The sequence below is a fragment of the Daphnia pulicaria genome, chromosome 5, assembly GCF_021234035.1.
Source record: "Daphnia pulicaria isolate SC F1-1A chromosome 5, SC_F0-13Bv2, whole genome shotgun sequence".
Taxonomy (NCBI): Eukaryota; Metazoa; Arthropoda; class Branchiopoda; order Diplostraca; family Daphniidae; genus Daphnia; species Daphnia pulicaria.
The window spans coordinates 5,202,884-5,225,801 of record NC_060917.1 but is presented as its reverse complement, the minus strand read 5'-3'; the positions used below and the strand labels follow the sequence as shown (position 1 = coordinate 5,225,801).

At 42.9% G+C, this 22,918-nt stretch overlaps 2 protein-coding genes and 1 long non-coding RNA gene across 3 annotated transcripts; all 3 read right to left on the bottom strand.

Moving 5' to 3' along the window:
* Positions 1-897: 897 nt before the first annotated feature.
* LOC124340945 (rhodopsin, GQ-coupled-like) lies at positions 898-6,632 on the bottom strand. The gene is made up of 7 exons (XM_046793787.1): positions 5,909-6,632; positions 4,707-4,774; positions 4,552-4,643; positions 4,226-4,469; positions 3,097-3,229; positions 2,546-2,992; positions 898-2,473 (listed from the first exon to the last, which is right to left on the bottom strand). The coding sequence occupies exons 1-7, from the start codon at positions 6,230-6,232 to the stop codon at positions 1,787-1,789; spliced, it is 1,995 nt and encodes a 664-aa protein (XP_046649743.1). The 5' UTR covers positions 6,233-6,632; the 3' UTR covers positions 898-1,786.
* A 6,503-nt stretch (positions 6,633-13,135) lies between these two features.
* On the bottom strand, positions 13,136-13,754 carry LOC124341603. Its single transcript, XR_006918523.1, has 3 exons — positions 13,688-13,754; positions 13,397-13,516; positions 13,136-13,178 (listed from the first exon to the last, which is right to left on the bottom strand). It is a non-coding gene; the product is annotated as an uncharacterized LOC124341603 (long non-coding RNA).
* Positions 13,755-19,135: 5,381 nt separating this feature from the next.
* On the bottom strand, positions 19,136-22,702 carry LOC124340713 (rhodopsin, deep-sea form-like). Its single transcript, XM_046793320.1, has 8 exons — positions 22,373-22,702; positions 22,157-22,224; positions 21,998-22,089; positions 21,682-21,913; positions 21,221-21,353; positions 20,091-20,213; positions 19,875-20,006; positions 19,136-19,807 (listed from the first exon to the last, which is right to left on the bottom strand). Exons 1-8 carry the CDS (start codon positions 22,700-22,702, stop codon positions 19,136-19,138), a joined length of 1,782 nt encoding a protein of 593 aa, XP_046649276.1.
* Between the last annotated feature and the right edge of the window lie 216 nt (positions 22,703-22,918).

Below are 22,918 nucleotides of genomic sequence, written 5' to 3'. Positions count from 1 at the left end.
AGCAAGTACTATTTATACGTTTGTACACTGTATAAATTGATAGATGACGCACTCAAAAAGAGATATTCTGCGCATCCGGAATAATTTGTTCGCAAAGCCGCAAAATTACAACGCAGCTAGAGAAATGTGATATTTTTAGGTAGGATATAACGCATAACTGGGAATTCAATACTGCAGTCCTGCACGTATATAGAGCTCGACAGAATAGGCCAAATCGATCCATCATTTAAGACTCGTCGTCGTCGTCTAGTTGGGCAACAGAAAACACGTCGCCAGCGGCAACACACCCGCGTAGAACTTTCAACGGATTTGATGAGCCCCGCGTTTCCATATTATTATCTCTGGGATACTTGAGGGTTTGAGCCTTGACATTTTACTTTATTGACGTTGTTAAATGTCAGATGTATCATTCAATATATATTTGATCATCGTTCTGTCCAAAGTTTTGATTTTATTTGGCCTTTTTTCAATATGAATCGTTTGATTTATTTTGCATTTCCAGTTGGCGCAGTGTGGCGGGACCTTCTTATTTTCCATCCGTCCGTCCTATAGTGGGAGATATGCATATTGCGAAATGCTTCATCTTTGGAAGGCAGCTTGTCAGCCATGCTGGGCCTGAACGCGCCTGCTGCAGTTCTTTTCATTTCATTTTCGAGATATTGCCGCGGCATACACATGGCAACAATGCACGTACACAACCGTCGACTTTTGAATCGGATTCACTTCGATGCGCATCTCGTTTATTCTCCAGAATTTGATTTCGCTTCATTTCTGGTCGAATTCAATGTGCTGTTATTACGTATAGGTACTAGGTCTATCTATGCTGTACTGCAGAGGATTGGGCGCAATTGGAATGGATGGAATGTATTGTTGCCATTCATTTATTGATGACAGCGCATTTCTTGTTTCATACATATCGTAACTTATACGTTGATATAATTTACGAAAACGAATAAGTTTATTATTACAAATTCAGAAAATGTATCGAAATTTGGGTAGACACGATAAAAATGTATCACCAGCATTTGAAAGAGACGACGGACCCTGTGACATCATGAGTGGGGCAGGTGAGATAGTGATGGAAAGTCCTTTAAATTGTTAATCTGTTTGACTAAATAGATACGTAATTGATGTATACAAATTCAGTTGACTAATTAATATCGGTGCATAAAAGTTGCGCAAGACATAATAAAAAGCGATAAATGATTTCCTGCTAAATGAATTCACATGCAGTCTAGAAATGCGAATAGGATTGTAATACTACACCTATATGTATGCTGTAATGTACAGTATCGTATACTAAATCAAGTCTCGATTATCCAATCGCAAAAGAGAAAGAAATCAGCTTATAATATCAAATCTGGAATTCATGTGTGTCGTTGGGAATCAATCGAGCGAGCGGAACAAACTCCGCCTGGATGGAATATATCAAACGCGGATATTTCCTTTTCAATTCCTTTTTCCTGGAAAACAAGATCAACTGCGACTGCTGAAAGAAAAGAAACAAAAAACAAAACTAAACAAAAAACAACATTGATTGCCGATTGCAACAGACGACATATCACGAGATAATAAAAGACTGGCGGCAGCAGCAGTCGATTGGAAACGAACGTCCGACCCATCGTGCCCAGGAACAGATTATAAGGGGAATGCAATAAATAACAAAGATGAGCTAATTCATCATAGAAATTACAGACAATTCAATCCCGGCAATTCATCTCCGTATAATACACGACCAAATATTATCTATATGGGAAATGATGATAAATATAGCCAAGTACCATCTTTAGACCACTTGACGATTGGGCCTGGGCAAACTGTTGGCTTTATTGGCTTGGCTCTTGCTGGATGGCGAGCGGCCGATGGCCGGACTATTCAGACTGACTGACGTTTCTTCAGTGGTGTAGCAACAGCTGGTCGAGTCGGACAGCAAACGGACGACCACCAACTTGACGGGCTGCTCAGACTGTTGCTGTTGCCTGGGATTGCGGTGAGAATTCTTGGACGATTTTTTCCCCGGCGGGAATTTTGAATTCGTAAGTCCCGACGTCGTAGTAGTTCCGACGAAAGGGTTGACCGCTTCCCTGTATTTCGGCTGTCTGGCGGAATAGTCACTGTCGGATGATATCTTACGATTCTGATCGCCGTTCGATTGGTAGGTCGCCGTTTGAACGGACGCCAACGGACTGCTGGCCGACGCCGCTTTGACGTTTCTGAATGAAGTCGATTTCTGTTGTTGGTTGCCCGTCGAATTGATCGAGTCGTTGTTGGACAGCGGGACAACTTCCCTCATGGGCAAGTTGACAGTCACCGACTGTTTCATTGCGAAACTGAAATCAAGTAATCGGCGCAGGCGGCGACGCTCCGTTTGATTGCCAGACTCGTCCAGGCCCTGGCTGGTCTGCTCACACCGGAAGCGACGGCGGCGTCGGCACAGGAACCGAATCACAAACTTATCCCAAGCCGACCGGAACTGTCAAGCCAATATTATTCAATTAATTGCAATGCTATACTATATAGGTCTAGGACCGATGGGAGAACTCACCTGAGTGTTGAGTAGTCCGTAGATGAGCGGATTGAGGACGGCGGATGTTTTAGCGAAAAGCGACGGAATGGTGGCGAATGCCGGCGAAATAGCCCCGACGTAATAAAAGTAATTATCTTCCCCATCCGGCTGGCCGTCGAGGTTGAACGTCGTCGACATGTTCCTGCCTGGTCCGCCGGAATGGTCAGCGACTCCGATGAAAGTCTCGAAGAGGGCCAGAATGGAATAAGGAGTCCAGGCGGCCAGAAAGGCGCCGACCATACAGGCCACCATCACCGTCACTCGCTTCTCGGCCGCGTCGCTGTTACTCCTTTTGCTGGACCTCCTAACCGGTTGTTGGTTGTTGTTGAGATTTTGCTGCTTCACTTCCTGGAGATCGGGCGTTATCCTCTGCTCGTTTTGCTGTTGCGTCGATTGCTGTAACGTCGCCCTCTTGAACTTGCCAGTCTGTAGGTCAAAAAAAGAATAGTTAGAAATCAAATTGCAACTTAATAAAATTATGACATCAGCAGATGAAAGGATCCAGGTGCTGAGGTGTCGGAAGCAATTACCTTTTTGACGACGCGTAAGATGCTGACGTAAGAGGAAATGATGACGACCAACGGGACGAATAATCCAAAGGCGAACATGTAGAGGATGTAGGATCGGTTGTTGGCCATCTTAGACTCCCAGTTGACCGAGCAGCTGAGCATTCAAAACGAGCAATTTTGAATGGCATGAAACGCAAAAATCGATTTAGAGAGAATGGCATCCATAAGCTCACCGGCTCGAGCGTAAGCATTTGACGCTTCCGTTTTGACTTTCGAGTGCGCTGTAATAACGTCAGTGAGTCTCTAATAATCCACGGCACTGCTGTACAAGCATATGCCTCTATAGGCCTATACAGCAGCATCTTAGTTCGATTAAACGAGCAGTTTCAACGTCAATGATTATCGTCTAAAATGACAGCCAACAAGGGAGGGACTGTCGTGTAATTACCGGCGGGTCTTTTGCTGGCTGTGCTGCAGCAGTTCAAGTAGAACGAAATCAATAGGCATATCAGGAATAAGAGGAGCGCCTATTATTATGATTATATCTATTGTTACTATCCCCCATTCCATAATACATACTATGTACGTGAAATGAGATGTAGTGATATGTGCGTTTAGATTTTGACCAACTGGAAGCAAATGATGGGCTCCGGCCATCTCCGATTGCTCTTCCGTGCAGCAGCAAAAGGGAAAGTTTTGTTAATAGGAAAAGCATTTCTCCATCGTGCAGTTGTTGCTCTCTTAATACGGATTCGGCCGCTTTTTAGACTTTGCTGGGCCGCGCGGTGGAACAAAAAACCCCCCAGAGAATGTCCAAAACTTTGTCTTCTCCGCCATTTCTGCGTATCCATATCTTTTCTTTCCGCTGATGAGGGACTCACGGATGGATTGAGAAAAGACGGACCGCAGCAATTACTTTCTGACTTATTCGCCTTATACTCCCGATGCGGAAATGTGATAACATTCCTCGCGCACGTACGACTCTGACGCAATGCATTGCGCTAGGCTCTACGTTTCGTGAATAATGATCTTCACTCGATGTACTGCCATCATAAATTGGCCCGTCGCTTGGCCGTGTTCATCGCTACGTTTCTATTAAGTCTAAATGATCTATAGAATCAAACCATTCGTTTTTTTATTCGTTATTTACCTGATGTGGGCGGCTTCTCGGTCGTAGCGTCCCCATCCGAACAGCGGCGGACAAGTGACGGCCAGCGCATAGGACCAGATGAGAGTCAGCAAAACGGCGGCCTGAACCCGGCCCAGTTTGGCGCTGCCGCCGCCGCCACCGCTGTGGTGATTGGCGAAGGCCCCGCTCCGGTTTGCCGGGCAGTACACGACCAGTTGACATCGCCACAAGGCCAGCGCCGTCAATGTCGTGATCGATCCGATTCCTATACATGTGTAAAACCCGCCCAACGCCATCCAGACATGATTACATTTCAATTTTGTTCAAATTAATAATGAAAGACGCACCTGCGGTGGACATGATCATGGCGTAAGCGACGCACAGTTCATCACTGAAAGGCCAACCGAATTTAAGAGCAGCAGCCGTCGATATCGTCGTCCTGTGATTACGTAAAGGTGATGAGGTTCGTCAAATGGCCATTCAAAATGATAAAAAATTTTACCCGAATCCGGCGATGGTTCCGTCGGAGCAGGCCAAATTGAGGAGCATCCAATTCAAGGGCGTCATTCTCTGCAATTCAGAAGAAAAATACGAATAAGTAATGAGACAGGAGAATCGGCTGAGAAAAGCCGAAACGAATTCGATAAATGTTGATGACTGCCGCGCACTCAAATTATAAAAGGCTCTCCACCGACATAAGAAATGCACATCACATAGTCTATCCATTTCCCAGCAGTAGTATAAGGCCTTACAAATAAATAAATAAAAAACACGGGTCATTATTTCATGCATGACGCAACTGGAATGGGAAATTAGTCCCACCGATGGACGAGACAAAATTTCAAGCGGCGAATAATCTAGTGAGGAAAAAACGAGAGCAAAAGCTCATCCTTATTGGCCGAGTTCAGCCACCATATGGAAAGGCTACAGAGCCCTTGGCACTCAAACTGTCTGCTGCCAGTCCGTCCCCATAAAGTTGTGTCCGTCTGAGTGCTGTAGAACAAACTATGGCAGCTGATGGCCAGCTGCATCAAAGTGGCCATGTTTATTCATTTGGGTCAAATGATGGACGGATTCCCTTATAGAATCAAATGTAACCGGCAAACACAAAAGGAATAAGACAAGGATGATGAGAACAATGAATCTGTCAACATTTCAGACTTATTTTTAAGACTTCCGGTCTACTGCAAAAAAATAATAAGAATAATAAATCCTCCATCAGCATTCTGTTTGAAAATTCGTTATAAATAGATTATTAAATAGGAATATCCGGTTCAGCATTGTTTATGATATTCTTTCTTTTCCTTGATGATGTCTGTCTTCATTATAGCTCATCAACTGCTAGACGTATACTACAGATAATGCTATTCCATCTATGCATAGTCGGTTATTAATAATTAGAAGGTTTCATTATTCCTTGGCTGCCTACTTTTGTGTAATAACACTGCTGCGGCACTTGTGCACAACACGAATGGGCAGAATCCCATAGTCTGCTATTCGTCACATCTCGTCTCGCTTGCCATCATCTGATTGTGTCGCCGTTTGATCCTCTGCCGCAGAGACATTTGAATTATTACCAAACCCACCGGCGACGAAATTAACGCAGCTATTCAGCTAGGCTATACAAACAATCTGAGACTAAGAAGGGACAGCAACAGCCATCCGTTAATAGAAGACTGACAGCACATCCGACTATTTCAATACCTGTGGATCACTGATGATGACCAGGACGACGACAATGTTCATGAAGAGACCGAGAACGCTAATGAAGATCAAATAGGCGGCGGCCGACTGGTAGGCCCAGACGGGCATCAGGAGCTGCAACTCTTCGACCGTTCGGTCTGTTGATGTTGTTGTTGCGTCACCGACTTGCACTTGATCGACGTCCGTCGATCTGTTGTTGGCCAACCAATCACTTTGATTCTCCCGCCATTGTTGCTGTTGTTCTTTGAACATGTCCATGACAAATCCGAGCAGCCGGACAGCATCAGCAGCGTCGTTGGACTCGTTATTCCTGATGTTGGCCATCTTATTCAAATATCGACGAGGCGGCCAGCGGGCAGTGGCAATGGCTGACGGGCCAGCCTCGAGGCTCTCGGATGTCCGTCGCGATTGTCAGCGATCCGCAAAGCATCCGGTCGGACGCAATATTAAGTGAGCGATTGGCCAAATAGTAGTTTAAGAACAAGGTGGAAATAATCCATCCGCTCTGGGCAATCACAATGGCGGTCGCCGTCATTTCACATGACAGCTCAAGCTTGTATCACGCTGCTGTGTTAGATTATCTGCACAGTCTTTTTGGGTTTGTCTTTTTCTTTCCGATTGCCTCACGACGTCCGATGGGCAATCAACACACAGTCGCCGCGCCAGCTGTGCAGCTGTGCAGCCCAGGAAATGTGGTCAAAACCTGGACGGTGATTTCGTTTCTTCGCCGCTCACACTCGGTCGTGAAAAACTTTGGCCGAAAAAGTTGGGTCGTCTCTTCAGTTCAGTGAACCGCGAATTGTGATGAAGGACGCGATCGATGCGACGCCGGCTAATAATAATAATCACAACAAACAGACAAAAGCTGCTGCTGCTGCTGCTGCCGGTACACGACAATAGCCCATCACTCAATCGCTACCTGCCTGCCCCATTCACCAGCAGCGCCCACTGTTTTATGGTTTGCCGCGATCAAAACTTTATGGTGACGTATAGACGGCCGGCGCTGGACGGATGTGATCTAGCTTCTTGCTTGGGGAGCAGCGGTGGCCGACTAAAGGCAGTCGTGTGACGGACCGTCTTTTATATATATCTAGTAGAGGAGTTAGAGGAGGTAGAGAGCACTTTGTGTTGTATTTATTCCGGCCACACCACAGGAGCGCAAAATCCAACCCCTTTCCTCTCCCCCCCCCCCCTCTTTTCACAGTCCGGAATATATCCAGCGGATATGCGCGATCGTCGCTTCTCTGCTGCCTTAGCGTCCATGTCGGGAATGATGTGACATCAGATATACGCGTGTACAGTATAGTGTAGGGATTGTACATTCTGCTGATTGTATCAGAGATATTAACTGGCTGCTGGAGGAATATAATGTCGTTACATCCGCAATTGGCGACGTGTGCGCTGATCAACGTCTTTTGCTGCTGCCCTTTCCATTGCTGATATCGGCGTATTATTATTGGCTTGTGCACATGGACACACCTCCAAGCTGGGTGGAATTTAGAAATAAAAAATCGAAAATTTAATTCATTTCGGGATTTCTTTTCTTTGCAACTTGGCTCTTATTTCTTTTCTTTTTTGGAGGAGATAATGACATCATCTCTTTGCTCTGCACGCAGTAAATATCCTTTTCGTCTTGTTCTTTATTCCTTTCCGTCCTCTTTGGCAATTTCTTTTTCTTCTTCTTGGCTATAAGACTCCCATTCACTTCTCACTGTCGACTTGATGATCGAATTTCACTGCACGACACAAGATGTGCAGCTCGGGCACACAATGGGCCAGCCAGCACCGGGCGGCACACGCACTACGCGTCGCTGAATCCTGCCGTTTCATTGTCAGGCCAGCCAGCCGAAAAGTGGAATAGGACGGGCCGAGAAGAAGATTAATTCCGACTGATTTTTTTAGATCGATTGGCCGCCGATAGAAAGAGAAAAAAAAAAAGAATAAAAAGCCGATCCAGCCGGTGTTATATAACAGCAGCAGCAGCGTCTAGTTATGCCAATAATACATCTATTCGAATCGATATGCATATGGATTTGCATATTACCATAATAACCAATAGGCAATACAGCGGAACAAACTGTCGCCGTCTTATTCGTTGATTTATTGTTGGTCACCGAGTTGGATTGAATTTTGGCGGACACACTGCGCTGTCGCTATAGTGTCGTGTTGCCCGTTATACAACAACTTGGCGTGCTGTGTTAGACATATTCCATCATGCCAGACGTCTCCCGTTGACATAATATTTTGATGCAAAGGGCAATTACCTTGATTGCATCGCTATGGCAACACTCGCCAAAAATAAATCCGCCATCCTTTTATTCTGCTGGTTCGTTTAGATGTACGACATTTATTTTTAGCCGTTTTAAGTAAACACAAACACGCAACCAAAAATAAAATGAATTACCGAGCTATTTTTTAAAAAAAGAAACATTCGTTTACATTAGTAGCGCAGCTGATTTAGTACATGTATACAGTACGTCGAGGATATTGGACGTCTCAAGCGCATAATAGCTCGGCGCTCCTTCAGCGGCAGCTGTGGTCGCTTCTTGGCATCTGACTATACATAATACGTAAATCTAATGTGTACACATTAATTACTAAATTGCTTATTTGTTGAAGAGTAACGCGGTGGCGGAAAACGCATGTAACTCAACATTCTTATCTTTTTTGAAAAAACAAAACAAAAAAACAACAAACAATCGAATGTGATGCCTTCGATGGTTTGCTGGAAAACCAAAAAATTTCCGCGGAAAATCTTATTAATTGTTCCTGGATTCAAGAATAACAGCAGCCGGAAGACATTCACGTTCAATGTACTATCTCTTTTTTTTTTTTGGCAAACCCTTTTGACGTCAATTGGAAAACGTCAAACAACAGCTGAGAGGCCTACATTAAGTGTCGGTTTATAACTCTATAACTTTTTTCCAAGTTACTTGCTGATTGGATTGCCATATGGCTTTAGGGCGACCGCCATTATCGATTGAGCTTCGAGTCTATCTAACTATTACATGTCTGGCAGGATTTCAGCCTCTGGGAAATCGATAGATGGGAATTGATTTAAAGTCCAATAAATTCCTCGGCCATCCGTTTTCCTCTCGAAACTGCTGCGACTATGAAACGCATCAACTGACCAGAGCGTAGGGGAATCACGAGATCGTTAGCTATAAAGGGCAGCCCGTGCATCAGCATAATTACTCTAATGAGATTCTCACAACGACTACTGTGAGAAATCGAAGTCGATAGCACGGCCTTCATTAATGATTTCTAACCGGTATAGGTATAGCCTATAGCCGACGTGCTGGATTGGCAACAGGAAATGCCGGTATAAATCGATGGCAAAACATTTCCCAACGCCAAAATAACGGAGTTGTCAATTCAAACGGAAATATTTTATATATAGACGCGATCGAAACACGTGCTCAATTATTTATTGGCGTCCGTCCGTCCGAGAAGCCAAACCAACAAACTCAATTTTTGGCACGGCATCGCCCTACCACCTTCGTGAAGGACGCGGACGTCATCAGCTGAAGAGTTCTATTCCGCACAGACTTGATTGTCCTCAAACCTCTTAAGAGAAAAAAAAAAGACAAATCTTTGATGTAATTAATCAAGGTTATATAGCGCCGTTTAATTCATCGGGAACCGCTTTTTGTTTGCTGCCAATTTTGCACCGGGCGTTGGGTATACATTTGAAACCAAAAGATTTGGAATCAACAATATAGCACACAGACATAGTGCGCATAGAGTCTAATATAATAATACCAGCGGGTTGTTAATAATTCCATTCGTCTTTGAATGAATGAATTGGCCATCGCGGAAAAACGAGCAGTCCAGACTTTTACGCCTGTCTAAATAATAGTATGGACAGCCGGATGTGAAAATGAGAGTCGAAGCAGATGCGGATGAATGGGTGGAGGCGGAATATGGCATATGGAGTGGGGGTTCGACCGGGATCGATTGGGCCGGATGGATTGGATCTTTATGCAGCAGTTACCGAGAAAGATGTATAAAGGAAGTGGATTGCTTGCACTGATGCTGGGCTGCTCCGTCCGACGATGACGGAAGAAACATTAAGAGACGGACACAATTTCAGTCCTGCGCGACTACACACACAGAAATAGACATATAGATCTAATGACATTCGTTCCTCTCTCTTTTATATAGCTGCGGGATGTTTACTGGTTATACTAGAGAAACGTATACGACGACAGAGACTTTCAGAATAATAATTATACGCGGCGGCGGGTGATATGCGATATCCAGCGTATATATTATATACTTCACGGAAGGATTTTGTACTTCCTTGTTGTCTCCGGTTCTATAAATTCGGGAGAAATGAGAAACTTTGAACTTGCAGTCGCTTTCCGAGAGAAGAATGGAAATGGATGATGCGCAATCGCTCAAGTAGGATCTCCTCCTTTTTACTTCTAGCTCCAAAAGGTTGGCCATCAGATGGTTATCTATAGAGATAGTGACCAAAGGCTATTTGTCCTACACACACATAAATCTCTTTATTCGTGCACTACGTCTTCCCAGCCACAGAGATGTACGGTTATAGTCCGGCCATCAACGTGGGTTGGGTTTCTTATATAAATAAAATAACAGTAACTATAACATACATCTAGACTCATCAGGATCGACTGCTGCCCTTTTTGGTTTCAGCTATCAATATTTGTGTCAACCGCTTCAATGGCGGCCTCCGCATCTTTTTGCCGAGTCATCAAAGTACAAACGCGTGGGTACAATGTACATATACAACCTGATGCAGAGCGCGTTATTCTTTTCCATTTTGAACGACGCTGGGCAACCCACACTGATGGCGTGTCGCTTCTCGTTCAATTTTTAATCCCGTGAATATATGACGTCGACCGAGCCCCAATCAAAGACGAGTGGTCCATTCAAGTGGAACTCGTCTGTCTATATACCGTAAGCTTCCACGTCTCGTCTGTACACACTCGACTGAAGCCCAACAACAATACGGGAATTGTTGCTGGGCTGGATTCCCCGACAGTGTCCTTGTACATAAGTCGTCGCATTGGCCTTTTTTCGCCCAAGTCGCTTATTTATTCGCCCAGGATCGGGATAATTCCAAATGGAAATGTGTGGGTATAACCCGTATAATATACACAACTGCTGAAACTATGGAAACTATTGGCCTTTTGTCTGCTCTCCTTTTGGAAAACGTCTTGAGATACATAGAAATATGGCAGATGTCTGAAAGCTACTCATGGCTCGACTACAGTACGTTCATTTTACGACTGATGCACAACAACAATAATCATGATTACTATTATATATATGTACTATATAGACTAATAAGAGATGGGCGGGTGGGTCCCCGCCCGTCGTTGGCGATCGATATTTGTCGACGCGCGGAGAAAATTCCAAGGGTTGTTCCGCTTTCCGTTCAAGAAGAAACAAAAAATTCGGAATTCTGCTGATGCGCTCTGCTGATGCGCTGTTTGAGAAACAGATTTGATATTAGTGTTTAGTTTCATTTCAATTGCTGGGCTCTTAGTCGTCGTCGTCATGTTTTAGCAAATGGGCGACTCGTTATCCATAATAGAATAGGCCGAAAAGTCAAAAGAAAAGTATAGACCAGAGCTCGGAATAAGAATGTCACAAAATAAAAATAGACTTTTGCCAAGCGAGAGAGCTCATTAACAAGCCGTCCCGTCCCGCTCCATTACACACACACACACACACACACACACACACACACACACACACACACACACACACACACACACACACACACACACACACACACACACACACACACACACACACACAGAGTTTATAAACAAGAACGAGCCGCGTGTACGCGTTATTACATCTTCCCATGCCTATTTCCCTTTGTGTTTCGTGTAACATGGATAGGACCCTCGATTCTATTCATTAGATAAAAAAGGACTGCAAGCCTACATATAGCTGTGCGTGTGAGTATAGACGGAGAAATGTTAGATATTACACACACACACACCCATCCCATAATAGAGATTGGCCATGTTATTTCTACAGTGAGTGGGAGGGTATATAGCAAATCAGGCTGGTTATATTGGCAAAGAATTGGAGACAGACGTTTGACGTCATCTCATCTGCTGTCTCGTCAAAATAATTCCCGTTTCGGCTGATCGATCATTGTCATAGCACAAGCGCATTTTTCTTTTCTTTTACATCTCGAGCAGAATCTTTCCTTGTCTTCCACAGGCGAAAATAATCAACTGAACATTTTGACACAAGAAAGTATCCACAGCTTAGATAAAAAAAAGGAGCTGTCAAAGGCGTCAAAGGAGCTTTACGGGACGATTTTCTAGACAGCATTTTGCTGTGAGTGCACAGGTCTATACAGGGATGTTGTGCATATAGTTTGATAAATGAAAACGTCAAAGTTGTGTGCTTGGCTTCGATCGGCGATGCGAAAATAAACGAAAAGGATGAAGGCGAATAATAGAGAAAACATTTGAGACTTATATTCTGATAAAGGGCCAAAGTCGATTCTAATAAGGCGACGTGAGCTGGTTGGAAAGGCTCAACTTTTTCCAACTTGGGGCCCTGTACCCTGCCCTGTACAAACGCGTCAAGTTCAATCACAGCGATGCTTAATTAATGAATCTCGAAAATAGTAAGCCCTGGGCGGAATCTATAATCATCTGATTCATCTCTAAGAAATGCACATAGGCCGATAGTTGCTAATAGTTATGTAAAAATAGGAAGACTATATAACGGCAACCAGTCTTATTACATCACGTTAACGAGGAGGTGCCGGTGTGGCGGCAGGTCTAGGTTCTTAATCAAAAAATGGTCTTGTTGCACTTTGCTTCAAGGGTTTCAAGTTCATATTTTTTCAAATGGGATGGTTTACTCAACAGAAAAAGTTGTAAGGTACCAAAACAGGCCTGATCTGCGCCAGTCGTTCGACCAATCAGATTTTTAGTAAATCAGCTAGATAGAAAACAGTTGCAGCTCACGAATCAACGTAGTCTGTACATCATTTTATAATCAACGCCACCCAAAATTGTTCAAAAGGAAGAATAGAGATCAATTTTCTCCTACCTTTATGACTAGGAAAGACAGCCAGGCATCTACAGTTGCTCCATGCATCCGCTAAATTACACCAGACGGGATAGGATAAAAAGGGTGTCCTCGTGAATACACCCACATTCACATGGGCGTACACGAAGACATTTAAAGAAAGGGGAAAAAGAGAGATGCATAACTCAATTGACATCGGTAGTTTTGCCAATTCAATGGGATGAGCACTGTGTAACTAAATAAAAAAAGAAAAATAGGTTACGAAAAATATTCACAGAATAACAACAACCACAACAAGTCAGGAAAAGTTTAAAATGAGACACTGGATAAACTCTAATTGTTACTAAATGGGTCAATTCAAGGTTTAAATGTAATACACTGCATTGATGCAGGTAATGCAACAATAAAATAGCTAGCAGGTCATGCAGGAATAATGGTAACAAAAAACATTACCTAAGCGGTGATGCTGAGATCATGCTGAGATATTTGGTGATGACAGGTGAGACAGACAGACTGATGACAGACTCTGCACAAGCAGAACTTGTGTATCATGTTGTTATGATGGCCTCAAATCTGTACAAAAGGAAAAAGGTTACATGGTGCAAACAAAATGCCATACATCGACAGGGGGCTTGCATGTGCTGGACAGGATCTAACATTTCACAAATGAAATTTAGAACAGGTATGAATTTACTATTTAAGCTCCCATAAAATCATTGCATTTCTATTCTTAGTTTTATTTACCCGCCAAAAAGCATCGATTGGAGAGCATGGAGAGCAGGAGAGCTGCACCAGAGATCAGACACATCACACGAAACGATCACATTTTCGTAGATTTGTTCTTGTTTTTTTTTGTTTTTTTTTTTGCATTATTATTTCGTGCAGCCACGCACGTTTTCAAAAGAGTTATAGTTCCATTTTCTTTATGTTATCAAACTTTGTTTCCATATGCTTCGTGGCCTCAACTCTCAAAACTAGACAAAAGCAGGCGACACTTTATAGGCTACTTGTCCAATTTTCCTCTTATATCTGCGACGATTAATGCGATATCGATAGAAATAAAAAATGATAAAAAATCAAACTAAATAAGTTGAGGGAATAAGTTTAGTTGAAAAATGAAAATTAAAAAAAAAAAATAATCCCCCCCCTCCAAAAAATAAATAAATAATCGATTCCTCGACTGCCCCCCCCCCCCCAGAAAATTGCCCCTTTCCGGCCTTCCCTATATCCAAACCGCAAAAACGATCAAAGTTAAAAGCGGTTTAATCGCCAGACGAATTGTGCCTTAATTATTATCTATCTGTACAGTATATGCGTCGCGGCGATGAATATTTGAAGCTTTCATTCTCTAAAAAGTAAAAAGAAATAGAAACCGACAGAAGGTGAGAATCGAAAGAAACATTCTGACAATTCAAATTCATCGTAGGTGGATGGGCGCACATCATTTTTAAATTTTCATGGTGAATTTCCAAGGATAGATATACACATGACTTCATAAACTTTCTTTAAAATTGCGGGGCACCCTATAATGCATCCTATAATGCATTCAAGATTCAACACACTTGACTAATTTATTATTAGACAACTTTGGCGCGCCAAAACCCAGGGGGGGGGGGGGGGTGCGAAGTTGCGGTTGTCAGGCTTAACTCAGCAACCGCGTAGGTGTAGTTTGTTTTAGTTTTGTTTCCTTTGACATGCTAGAGGCGACTGCCACCTATACGATTCTTTTTTGAGCTGCGTAATAAATGTACGCATACAAAAAAAAGGTGCATCTTAGGAAAAGACGAGCGCTAAATGTTGAAAAATAGCAAAAAGGCCTGTGTAATAGTAATAAAGTTCAGTTGGAATATCGTAGGATTGTGCTGCGTCACTGTATATTTGATACGTTGAGCGTTTTGTATATAAGACTATAAAGCCATCGTATAAATAGGCTACAGCAGTTGCTGCTTTATGACGTATTTTAATATTCTCCCGCGTATAACTCAGCAACATCGCAAGGCAGAAAATGCATTTGTGGAAACTCTGGACTTTTATATTGACTATACTAGGTATACTACACGTATAGTTCAATAAATATAGACGTCAAGTGTACGTCATTATACCTCTGTAGCCTACCTACTGTTTGACACAGTGAAGGATTCCAATTAAAAACTAGTTTGGGCTGAACATCTCCGAGTGGCGATTTTAATTTCCGCATTCCGAAAGGATCGCAGCACAGTGTATTGCGCTGGAAACTGTTATATAATGAACAGTTCTTAGCTAACAGCCTTGTCAAATATTCTGGAAGTGATCCTATTATGCGGTTTCGAAAACGTGGTCGATAATATCACGCAAGGTTTAAAGTCAAGTCAATTTGACTGGAAAACGGAATTAGAAATGGATTTTCTCTTCTTGATCTCTTCTTGAATGAATGTGGCACTCAAATTGTAGTGGAGCAGTCGTCCCCGTGTATACAGTATCTAGTTCGACTGCTGCTCTATCATTATATCTGTGCTCTATTTCATTAATTCATTTCATTCCAGAGATATGAGATGGGAGACGAGACTTTTTTATTTATCCATCAAGCGAAGAAAATACCATATAGAATTCCTGCCGTCTATACTTTATTGATCTTTCACCATCAAGTGCAATTGAAAACCCTCATTTTCTATAGGGCGCGCGGGCTTATAGACGCAGAGCTATACCAGCTATATTGAGACCAACGAAAAAGATCAACCAGCGCATCAGCCTCTAACATAAACATTGATTGTATTATATCCTCAATCCGTAAATTGGATGCCGCTATACATGCACCGATGCTTCGGTCTGTATACAGCAGCAGGCCCGCGCCATGTCTATACACATACATTTGTGTCAATAGCATCGGTCTGATTAAAAATTGTCTATTTACACGAGTCAGTGGTCTGTGTAATCATGCATATGTACTATTTATCGACGCTATGTCAAAAGCAGCTGTGAATGGATTATTATTTTGCCACCGCGCGCGCGTTCAAAGGTCAAAACATTCAAACATTCAGTGGAGAATATATAAAAGATATCCATTATGCCGTTTGTGGGCTGTACAGCACATTGCTTGACTGACAGTGCATTTTTCTTTCGCTTATAACATAGTATATCCCGGGAAGAAGAGAGGAAATTCATACGTCTCATATCATCCCAAAGCAACAGGTGATGTGACATGTTTTTATAGAGTCTATTCCTTGATTTGATTGTTTGGTGCTGGCTGATTCTAATATTATTATCACGGACCCGGCGGGATCCCCTTTCAGTGGTCATATGAGACATTATTCAGTCGCTGTCTTTAATAATGAAAGTCACACCCACCGTCATCATCTTATATGTGTCATCCTTATATCTATAATCTTCTGCTGTCGTATTGATGTCAAACGTCGTTCACGCGCCCAAAGTCGACGTGTAACCGATGCCAATATATTGTCGAGCTGCTGGCGGACGAATAGTGTAGAGTCAGCATCCGTCCCATTACGTGATATTAATGACGTGTCACATTCGCCGGAAGTCAATCAAAGGTAGATTTTTGTCGTTGTCTAGGCCTATATAGATCTATATGTCACGTATGTAGGCCATAATATCGAGCCGATCCTTCCTACGCAAACAATAACGAGCCCCAGCAGTAGCAGAAAAGAATTACTTCAGATCTTATAAAGTTATTCAGCGCTATACCTTTGCAATCAATGAGTGCATGCTGCTGCTTCCATCATCGAATTTTCTCTCATTTCTTTATAAAATCTTGAATGCGACTGAATCTTCTAATATTTGGACAACGCTTATTTATATTCCTGCCCGACAACTAGGCCTAATTAGGCCTCTACAGCATTTGTATATGGGTAGGCTCTAATAGGCTACTACGACGTCGAAGAATTGTTTTGCCGTCAGCAGGATTAGTTATTATTCTTCCGTTGCCCGGAACTCGTTATACTCTTTCCTGTGAACTCCTTACAATATTTTCATACAGATATCTCCCGACGCCAGCAGCGTCCAAGGCTGGCTGCTGGTGCTGTGCAGCATCTGGCCGCTCAGGACGGATCTCATATTTTCCTGGGAATTACATATTGCTGCGTTCCGTTGTTGTAAATGCCATCACCAAGGCCTCCACAACAACATGAAACATGACGCAGTTTGTTTCCCCTTTTTCTGGGATGTGGCACGTCCCAATCTGATCTACACTACTCGACATGTTGCCTGTACAATGGCGACTGTCATTCTATTTGCTAAATCATTTTCAATTGGCTACAGTTAAGCGAAAACGTTTCGTTGCATCAGGTGAGTATAACAGAAAAGTATTTTTACAGAGTTGTAATGGGGACTGATGAAACATTTGTTATCAATGAATAGCCATCGTATACATAACAAATAACTAGATCTGAATTCAAATGAGATATTTAATAAATGTTTTGGAAATATTATGCCTTGGGGAATAACTTAACACAACACATTCATTGGATGACGATTAATAGTAGGCTATATCAGTTAAAATTCCAAAAGCCAAATACAATGCAGTGTCCACCTTTGATGGGGAGACATATAAGAATCTGTGGGGTTATTAAATGCGGGGGATCGTGACGCTGACCTATATTGATATCGTCATGATACATATCAAGAAAGTGTTATAGATAATTCTATAATATAACAATAACAATGGCCTGATGATGCATCTTGCAACATCAGTGTATTAGTAAGACAATAAAGACGTTGGCTATTTTTCGCTATTTTTAGCCTTGTGAATACGATTAGGCCTATATAGAAGGTACCGGAAGAAATCGAGGAGGGAACTTGAAGTGATATAGGCTCTGTGCTGCTGCTGGATGCGGTTGAATGTCGCGTCTCCTTCCAGGAGCCGACGACATAATAGACTGCTACTGCTACTGCCACAAAAATTTACAAACATCATCTCGAGAATCACTGAGCGGATGAGAACGGAAGTATCCACCAGAAAAGAGAGTGAGCGATGAAAGGAATGTCCTTTCCATATTTTTTGTTTGTTCCGGATAAAAAAGGTTATTTCCGCGAATGAGGAAGGAAAACATCAACGATATCGACTACCCTATATGGGGAAACTATTAAAAAAAACTGTCGGCTATAACCAACACACCAAAAGCGATGGAATATCGTTCGGATATCAACTCGACAGTCGACATACCTGAAGTGGTAGGTTATACACCAGCACGCACGGAATTTCAAAGTTACATAATAATTGAAACCAGCACATCGATCGCAGTCATCATCTTGTAGACCAAAATCAAAATGTGATGAATAATATCAAACTTGAATCAAACGTCAAAATTTCTTTTCCAATTAAAAAGAAAATGAAATTTGGCGGATAAAAAGGGAAGAAGAGAAATGGCAATGAACGTTAGTGGAATTTTTAGTTAATTTTTAATTTATGCCGTTTTCTAACTCGATTGAGCTCAAAATATTCGGCGGCCGTCTAAAATAGGTATTCAGCGCGCGAATCAAATCATTTGCCCTTTATGCAAATTTGCAAATTAAGATTAGATCATCAGTCGGCATTCAGAAGCGGTTCAAAAGACGACGCCCAGTGTGCCAATGTTTTTCTGCCAAATGTTTTTCCGAGTACCTACGAGAGAGAGAAAAAGAAAAGTCCCGTGAAGGACATCACACGATCAGGAAAGGGAGGGGCCATCAACTTTTGTGACGGTTTGAAAACGATGGGGAAAGGGTGATCTATACGTAATCCAAAATGGCTGACAACTCAAAAGAGTGAGGGGGGGGGATACTTTTTTGTGTTGGTCTGTGACAAACGAGAGGGTGCGTGAAAAATGGTCACCTTCATTCTTCATGGTCACATTCATAATTGCGTGAAGAAATTTTACATACAGCTCATTTCCTCCGAAATTTGCCAAATTATTAACATTACAGTGTATAAATTTATATCAAATTAGTGACTTATTATCAGCCCAAATAAATAGCAATAATAATGAATCAATTGCACTCGGTCATGTACGAAGGATTCCGACCTCGACTGGTAAGTGCCTTATATAATACACAAGCGGCTGATGCAATGAGCTTTTTCAAAATAATTGATTCATCACAGTCCAACCGCTCGACGGCGGAGAAAGTGTTTGCGATTATTTCGCTTCGATTTTGATGCTGGACAGGCGGATGCAACTGATGTCTGCTGCGTTCTGCGGATGATTCGTTTGACGACGAGTTTCACTTTTGGGCAATGTCGTTGTCATCAGCTGTCGCATCCGCCGAGAAAACCGAACCTCCCTCAGACTCCAATGTGGTGGTCGTGACGACGTTGTGGTCGCCATTGTTGCACGAGTAGCTGGTCGATTCTGAAATCATCCGGATGACCACCACCAATTTGGTGGTTGCTTTTAATTCTGGCACTGGCTGCTCTTCTGGCTTTGGCTGTTGCTGGACGCTGAGTGGACGACGATTCCGGAAGGATTTCATCTGGATCGTCTGCTCTTGAGTGACGAATGTTTCTGGATCGGACATTGATGATGAACACGATGTCTTGGCCGGATTTTTCGGCCGTCGTCGTTGTTTTTGAGGGTCTTGATTCTCTCCGCTTTGATGGGCGCTATTAACGACCTGTTGGCCCGTCACGGCGTTGGCCATGACGTAAGCCAATTGCGACTCGTTGGAAACGATTTCCTTCATCGACAGGTGGACAGACGCCGATGACTTCACATCAGACGGCAGTGAACTGCCAACATTGCAACTCAGCAATTGCCAAACTTCTCTCTTTCTCTTTGATGGTTTGCTGATGCCAGAAATGTTCAACACCAAATCTTTGCTGTTGCGGCGACGACGGTGTCGACGTGGTCGTGGACGTAGGAAGCGAGTCGTAAATTTCTGCCAAGCCGATCGGAACTGTCAAATTTAACCATAAAATACAATTAAAATGTATATGATGTAATATAAGATATGATGTATTCACCTGAGTGTTGAGAAGTCCGTAGATGAGCGGATTGAGGACGGCGGATGATTTAGCAAATAGCGACGGAATGGTGGCGAATGCCGGCGAAATAGTTGCGACGTCATCATCCAAAAAATTGTCTTCCCCATTGGTCTTGTTGTCGTTGAATTGCTGGCCGTTTTCTAGGCTGAACGACGACATGTTCCCCCTAACTGGTCCGCCGGAATGGTCGGCGACTCCGATGAAAGTCTCGAAGAGGGCCAGAATGGAATAAGGAGTCCAGGCGGCCAGAAAGGCGCCGACCATACAGGCCACCATCACCGTCACCCGTTTCTCGGCCGCGTCGCTGTTGCGGCTTCGCTTACTTTGATTTTCCTGCTGAGATTTCCTTTGATTCTTGCTCATGAAACTGGATGGATGTTTAAGAAGCTCCGAGTCGGACTCTGCTCGTCGGCTCTTATTATTTTCCTTTTGAATGTTGGAACCCGTTAAGGAGGCCTGCGACCTTCTCCTTATTTCCCTCGCCTGTATCGACCACCAATGTACACATTACACAATCGATTCATGTCAACAGCAGCTGTGGGGTTCATTCTTTGATTAGCAATTGAATATCAAGTTGATTAGTTATTGGGCAAAGAATTTCCTCATCCTTCACATTAACTACATCGGTATTTATGCTGTAGGCTATTTATTAATATTATTACAGCCTACCTTTTCTCGCTAGTAATATTTTAATGTGAATATAACAAGACCTCCGTCTGCGTGGCGCAGCAACGTTACAAAAAACAAACGCGCGGGATAAGTCGTAACTTTTCCAAACTACTCTTATATAAATGTTAATAATAAGTCTTCTGTGACATGGCATCAAAGCACTTTACTTTTTTTATTTACGCAGAAAACTAGCTTTGATGCCAATTAGCCTTGAGCTAAGTTAAATTTTGTTGTGCGTCTTATATAAGAAAACGGCCAACAAATAAAGAAAGATATTTCCGACTGGGTTCACTGCACACCGCACAGTCGATGCAGAACTTTATGATAACGGTCTTTCATAGAATTATACGAGAACTTTATGATAACGGTCTTTCATAGAATTATACGACGATGGGACTTGTTTTTATTGAATAAACCGAATAAACCCAACTCGACTATCTGAATCAAGTTAAATAAGAGAAAGATTCCCACTTTAAAAGAACGACTCCCAACACCAGAGCAACAGTAAGTAGCCATATAGCTATCCTAATATAACGGCTTACAACTACATTGACTCCAGCACTCCGTACTCATCTAATACGTCTGCTGGAAAACAAAACTTTGTAACGCCATACTATTATTTTTCTGTCAATAATAGCTGCAGCAGGTCGATTTACCTTTTTGACGACGCGCAGGATGCTGAAATAGGAGACGACGATGACGACCAACGGGACGAATAATCCAAAGGCGAACATGTAGAGGATGAAGGACCGGTTGTTGGCCATCTTGGACTCCCAGTTGACCGAGCAACTACAATAAATTCAGACACAATAGTTCCAAATAAGAAAACAAATGACGGTAGAGATTGAAGTTTTATATACGAAGAAAGAGGAACAAGGGAATCCCGTTACGTCTGGTTGGATAAGTATTGTTAAGGATTTTACAAGATACGGGTTTTTATGATGACGGGACTGTTGTTTTCCAGGACCCACATGAAATTAGTAGAAAATGCTGAAATGTATACAACAATAACTTACCGGCTAGGCTATTCTGTTCAAATAGTTGGTTAAGCTTCGCCTCTGGTGTAGGTCGGTTATTTGGAATAAAATAGGCACTTAGACTTTAAATTATTTAATACCTTATGTGGGCGGCTTCTCTGTCAAAGCGTCCCCAACCGAACAGCGGCGGACAAGTGACGGCCAGCGAATAGGACCAGATGAGAGTCAGCAAAACGGCGGCCTGAACCCGGCCCAGTTTGCCGCTGCCACCGCCGACGCCACTGAAGGCCCCGTTCCGATTTGCCGGGCAGTACACGACCAGTTGACATCGCCACAAGGCCAGCGCCGTCAATGTCGTAATCGATCCGATTCCTACATGTCCAACACCCACCCACGCAACACCATTCAGACAGGATAAGATTGACATTGTGTTCAACATAAGAATGAAAGACTCACCCGTAGTGGACATGATCATGGCGTAGGCGACGCACAATTCATCGCTAAAGGGCCAATCATATTGCAGAGCAGCAGCTGCCGAGATGGGCGTCCTGAATAATCAAAACTCCTTCATCATCCGATTGAGATAAAAGTATATAAAAACTGATTGAAATATACCCGAATCCGGCAATCAATCCGTCGGAGCAGGCCAAGTTGAGCAACATCCAATTCAGTGGCGTCATTTTCTGTGTCGCAATTAGAATCGGGTAAATTATCCAGCGCATCAACGTTGGATTCAAGAAATGGCAAATATAAAAATTCAAAGTTTCCATTATTTTAATTAGTGCAATTAAATTTCTAAAATATAACAACCGGTTATGTTTCCATTCCAACCTGCGGATCGTTGACGATGACGAGGACGACGACGATGTTCATCAAGAGACCGAGGACGCTGATGAAGATCAAATAACCGGCGGCCAACTGGTAGGCCCAAATTGGCATTAGCAAATGGGCCAATTCTGACGGTTCGTCGCCATTAGATGCAGTCGTATTGTCGAACGAAGAGTTACGTAATAAATAAGCGTTATTGGCAATCAAATCTTTTGGGTGCCATTGCTCTTTGGCGACGACTGAACTGAATCCGACGAGGACAGCTTCTGAAACACTAAGGTAAATGTTTAAAGTCATAAAGATGGCCATCCCCGTTCGGTTGTGCTTCAGCATTTTCTAACGTTGGTGGAATGAAGGAATAAGCAGGGGGGGGGCGTTTGATTGGGTTATGTAAATTAGCCGCGGTTGGCCCGATCTAAGCCTTCACGGATCGTGTGGCCATAGATAGTCTAATGTAGTCCGTCTATCTTTGGATGGCCGTCATATCCTGACGTACAATATATTTGTGAGTGCTTTTTGTCTTTACAGATCAGCAGAACCTTTAATGGG

What these genes read in the sequence shown, in the direction of transcription:
- LOC124340945 (XM_046793787.1), bottom strand. Translation starts at nt 6,232, where the DNA reads ATGGCCAACATCAGGAATAACGAGTCCAACGACGCTGCTGATGCTGTC. An exon ending in GGAACCATCGCCGGATTCGG is followed by an intron (nt 4,644 to 4,706) that starts GTAAAATTTTTT and finishes ACGTAATCACAG; the next exon opens with GACGACGATATCGACGGCTG. An exon ending in CATGATCATGTCCACCGCAG is followed by an intron (nt 4,470 to 4,551) that starts GTGCGTCTTTCA and finishes ACACATGTATAG; the next exon opens with GAATCGGATCGATCACGACA.
- LOC124340713 (XM_046793320.1), bottom strand. Translation starts at nt 22,702, where the DNA reads ATGCTGAAGCACAACCGAACGGGGATGGCCATCTTTATGACTTTAAAC. An exon ending in AGAGAAGCCGCCCACATAAG is followed by an intron (nt 21,354 to 21,681) that starts GTATTAAATAAT and finishes AATTTATTGTAG; the next exon opens with TTGCTCGGTCAACTGGGAGT. An exon ending in TCCTGCGCGTCGTCAAAAAG is followed by an intron (nt 20,214 to 21,220) that starts GTAAATCGACCT and finishes AATCAAAGTAAG; the next exon opens with CGAAGCCGCAACAGCGACGC.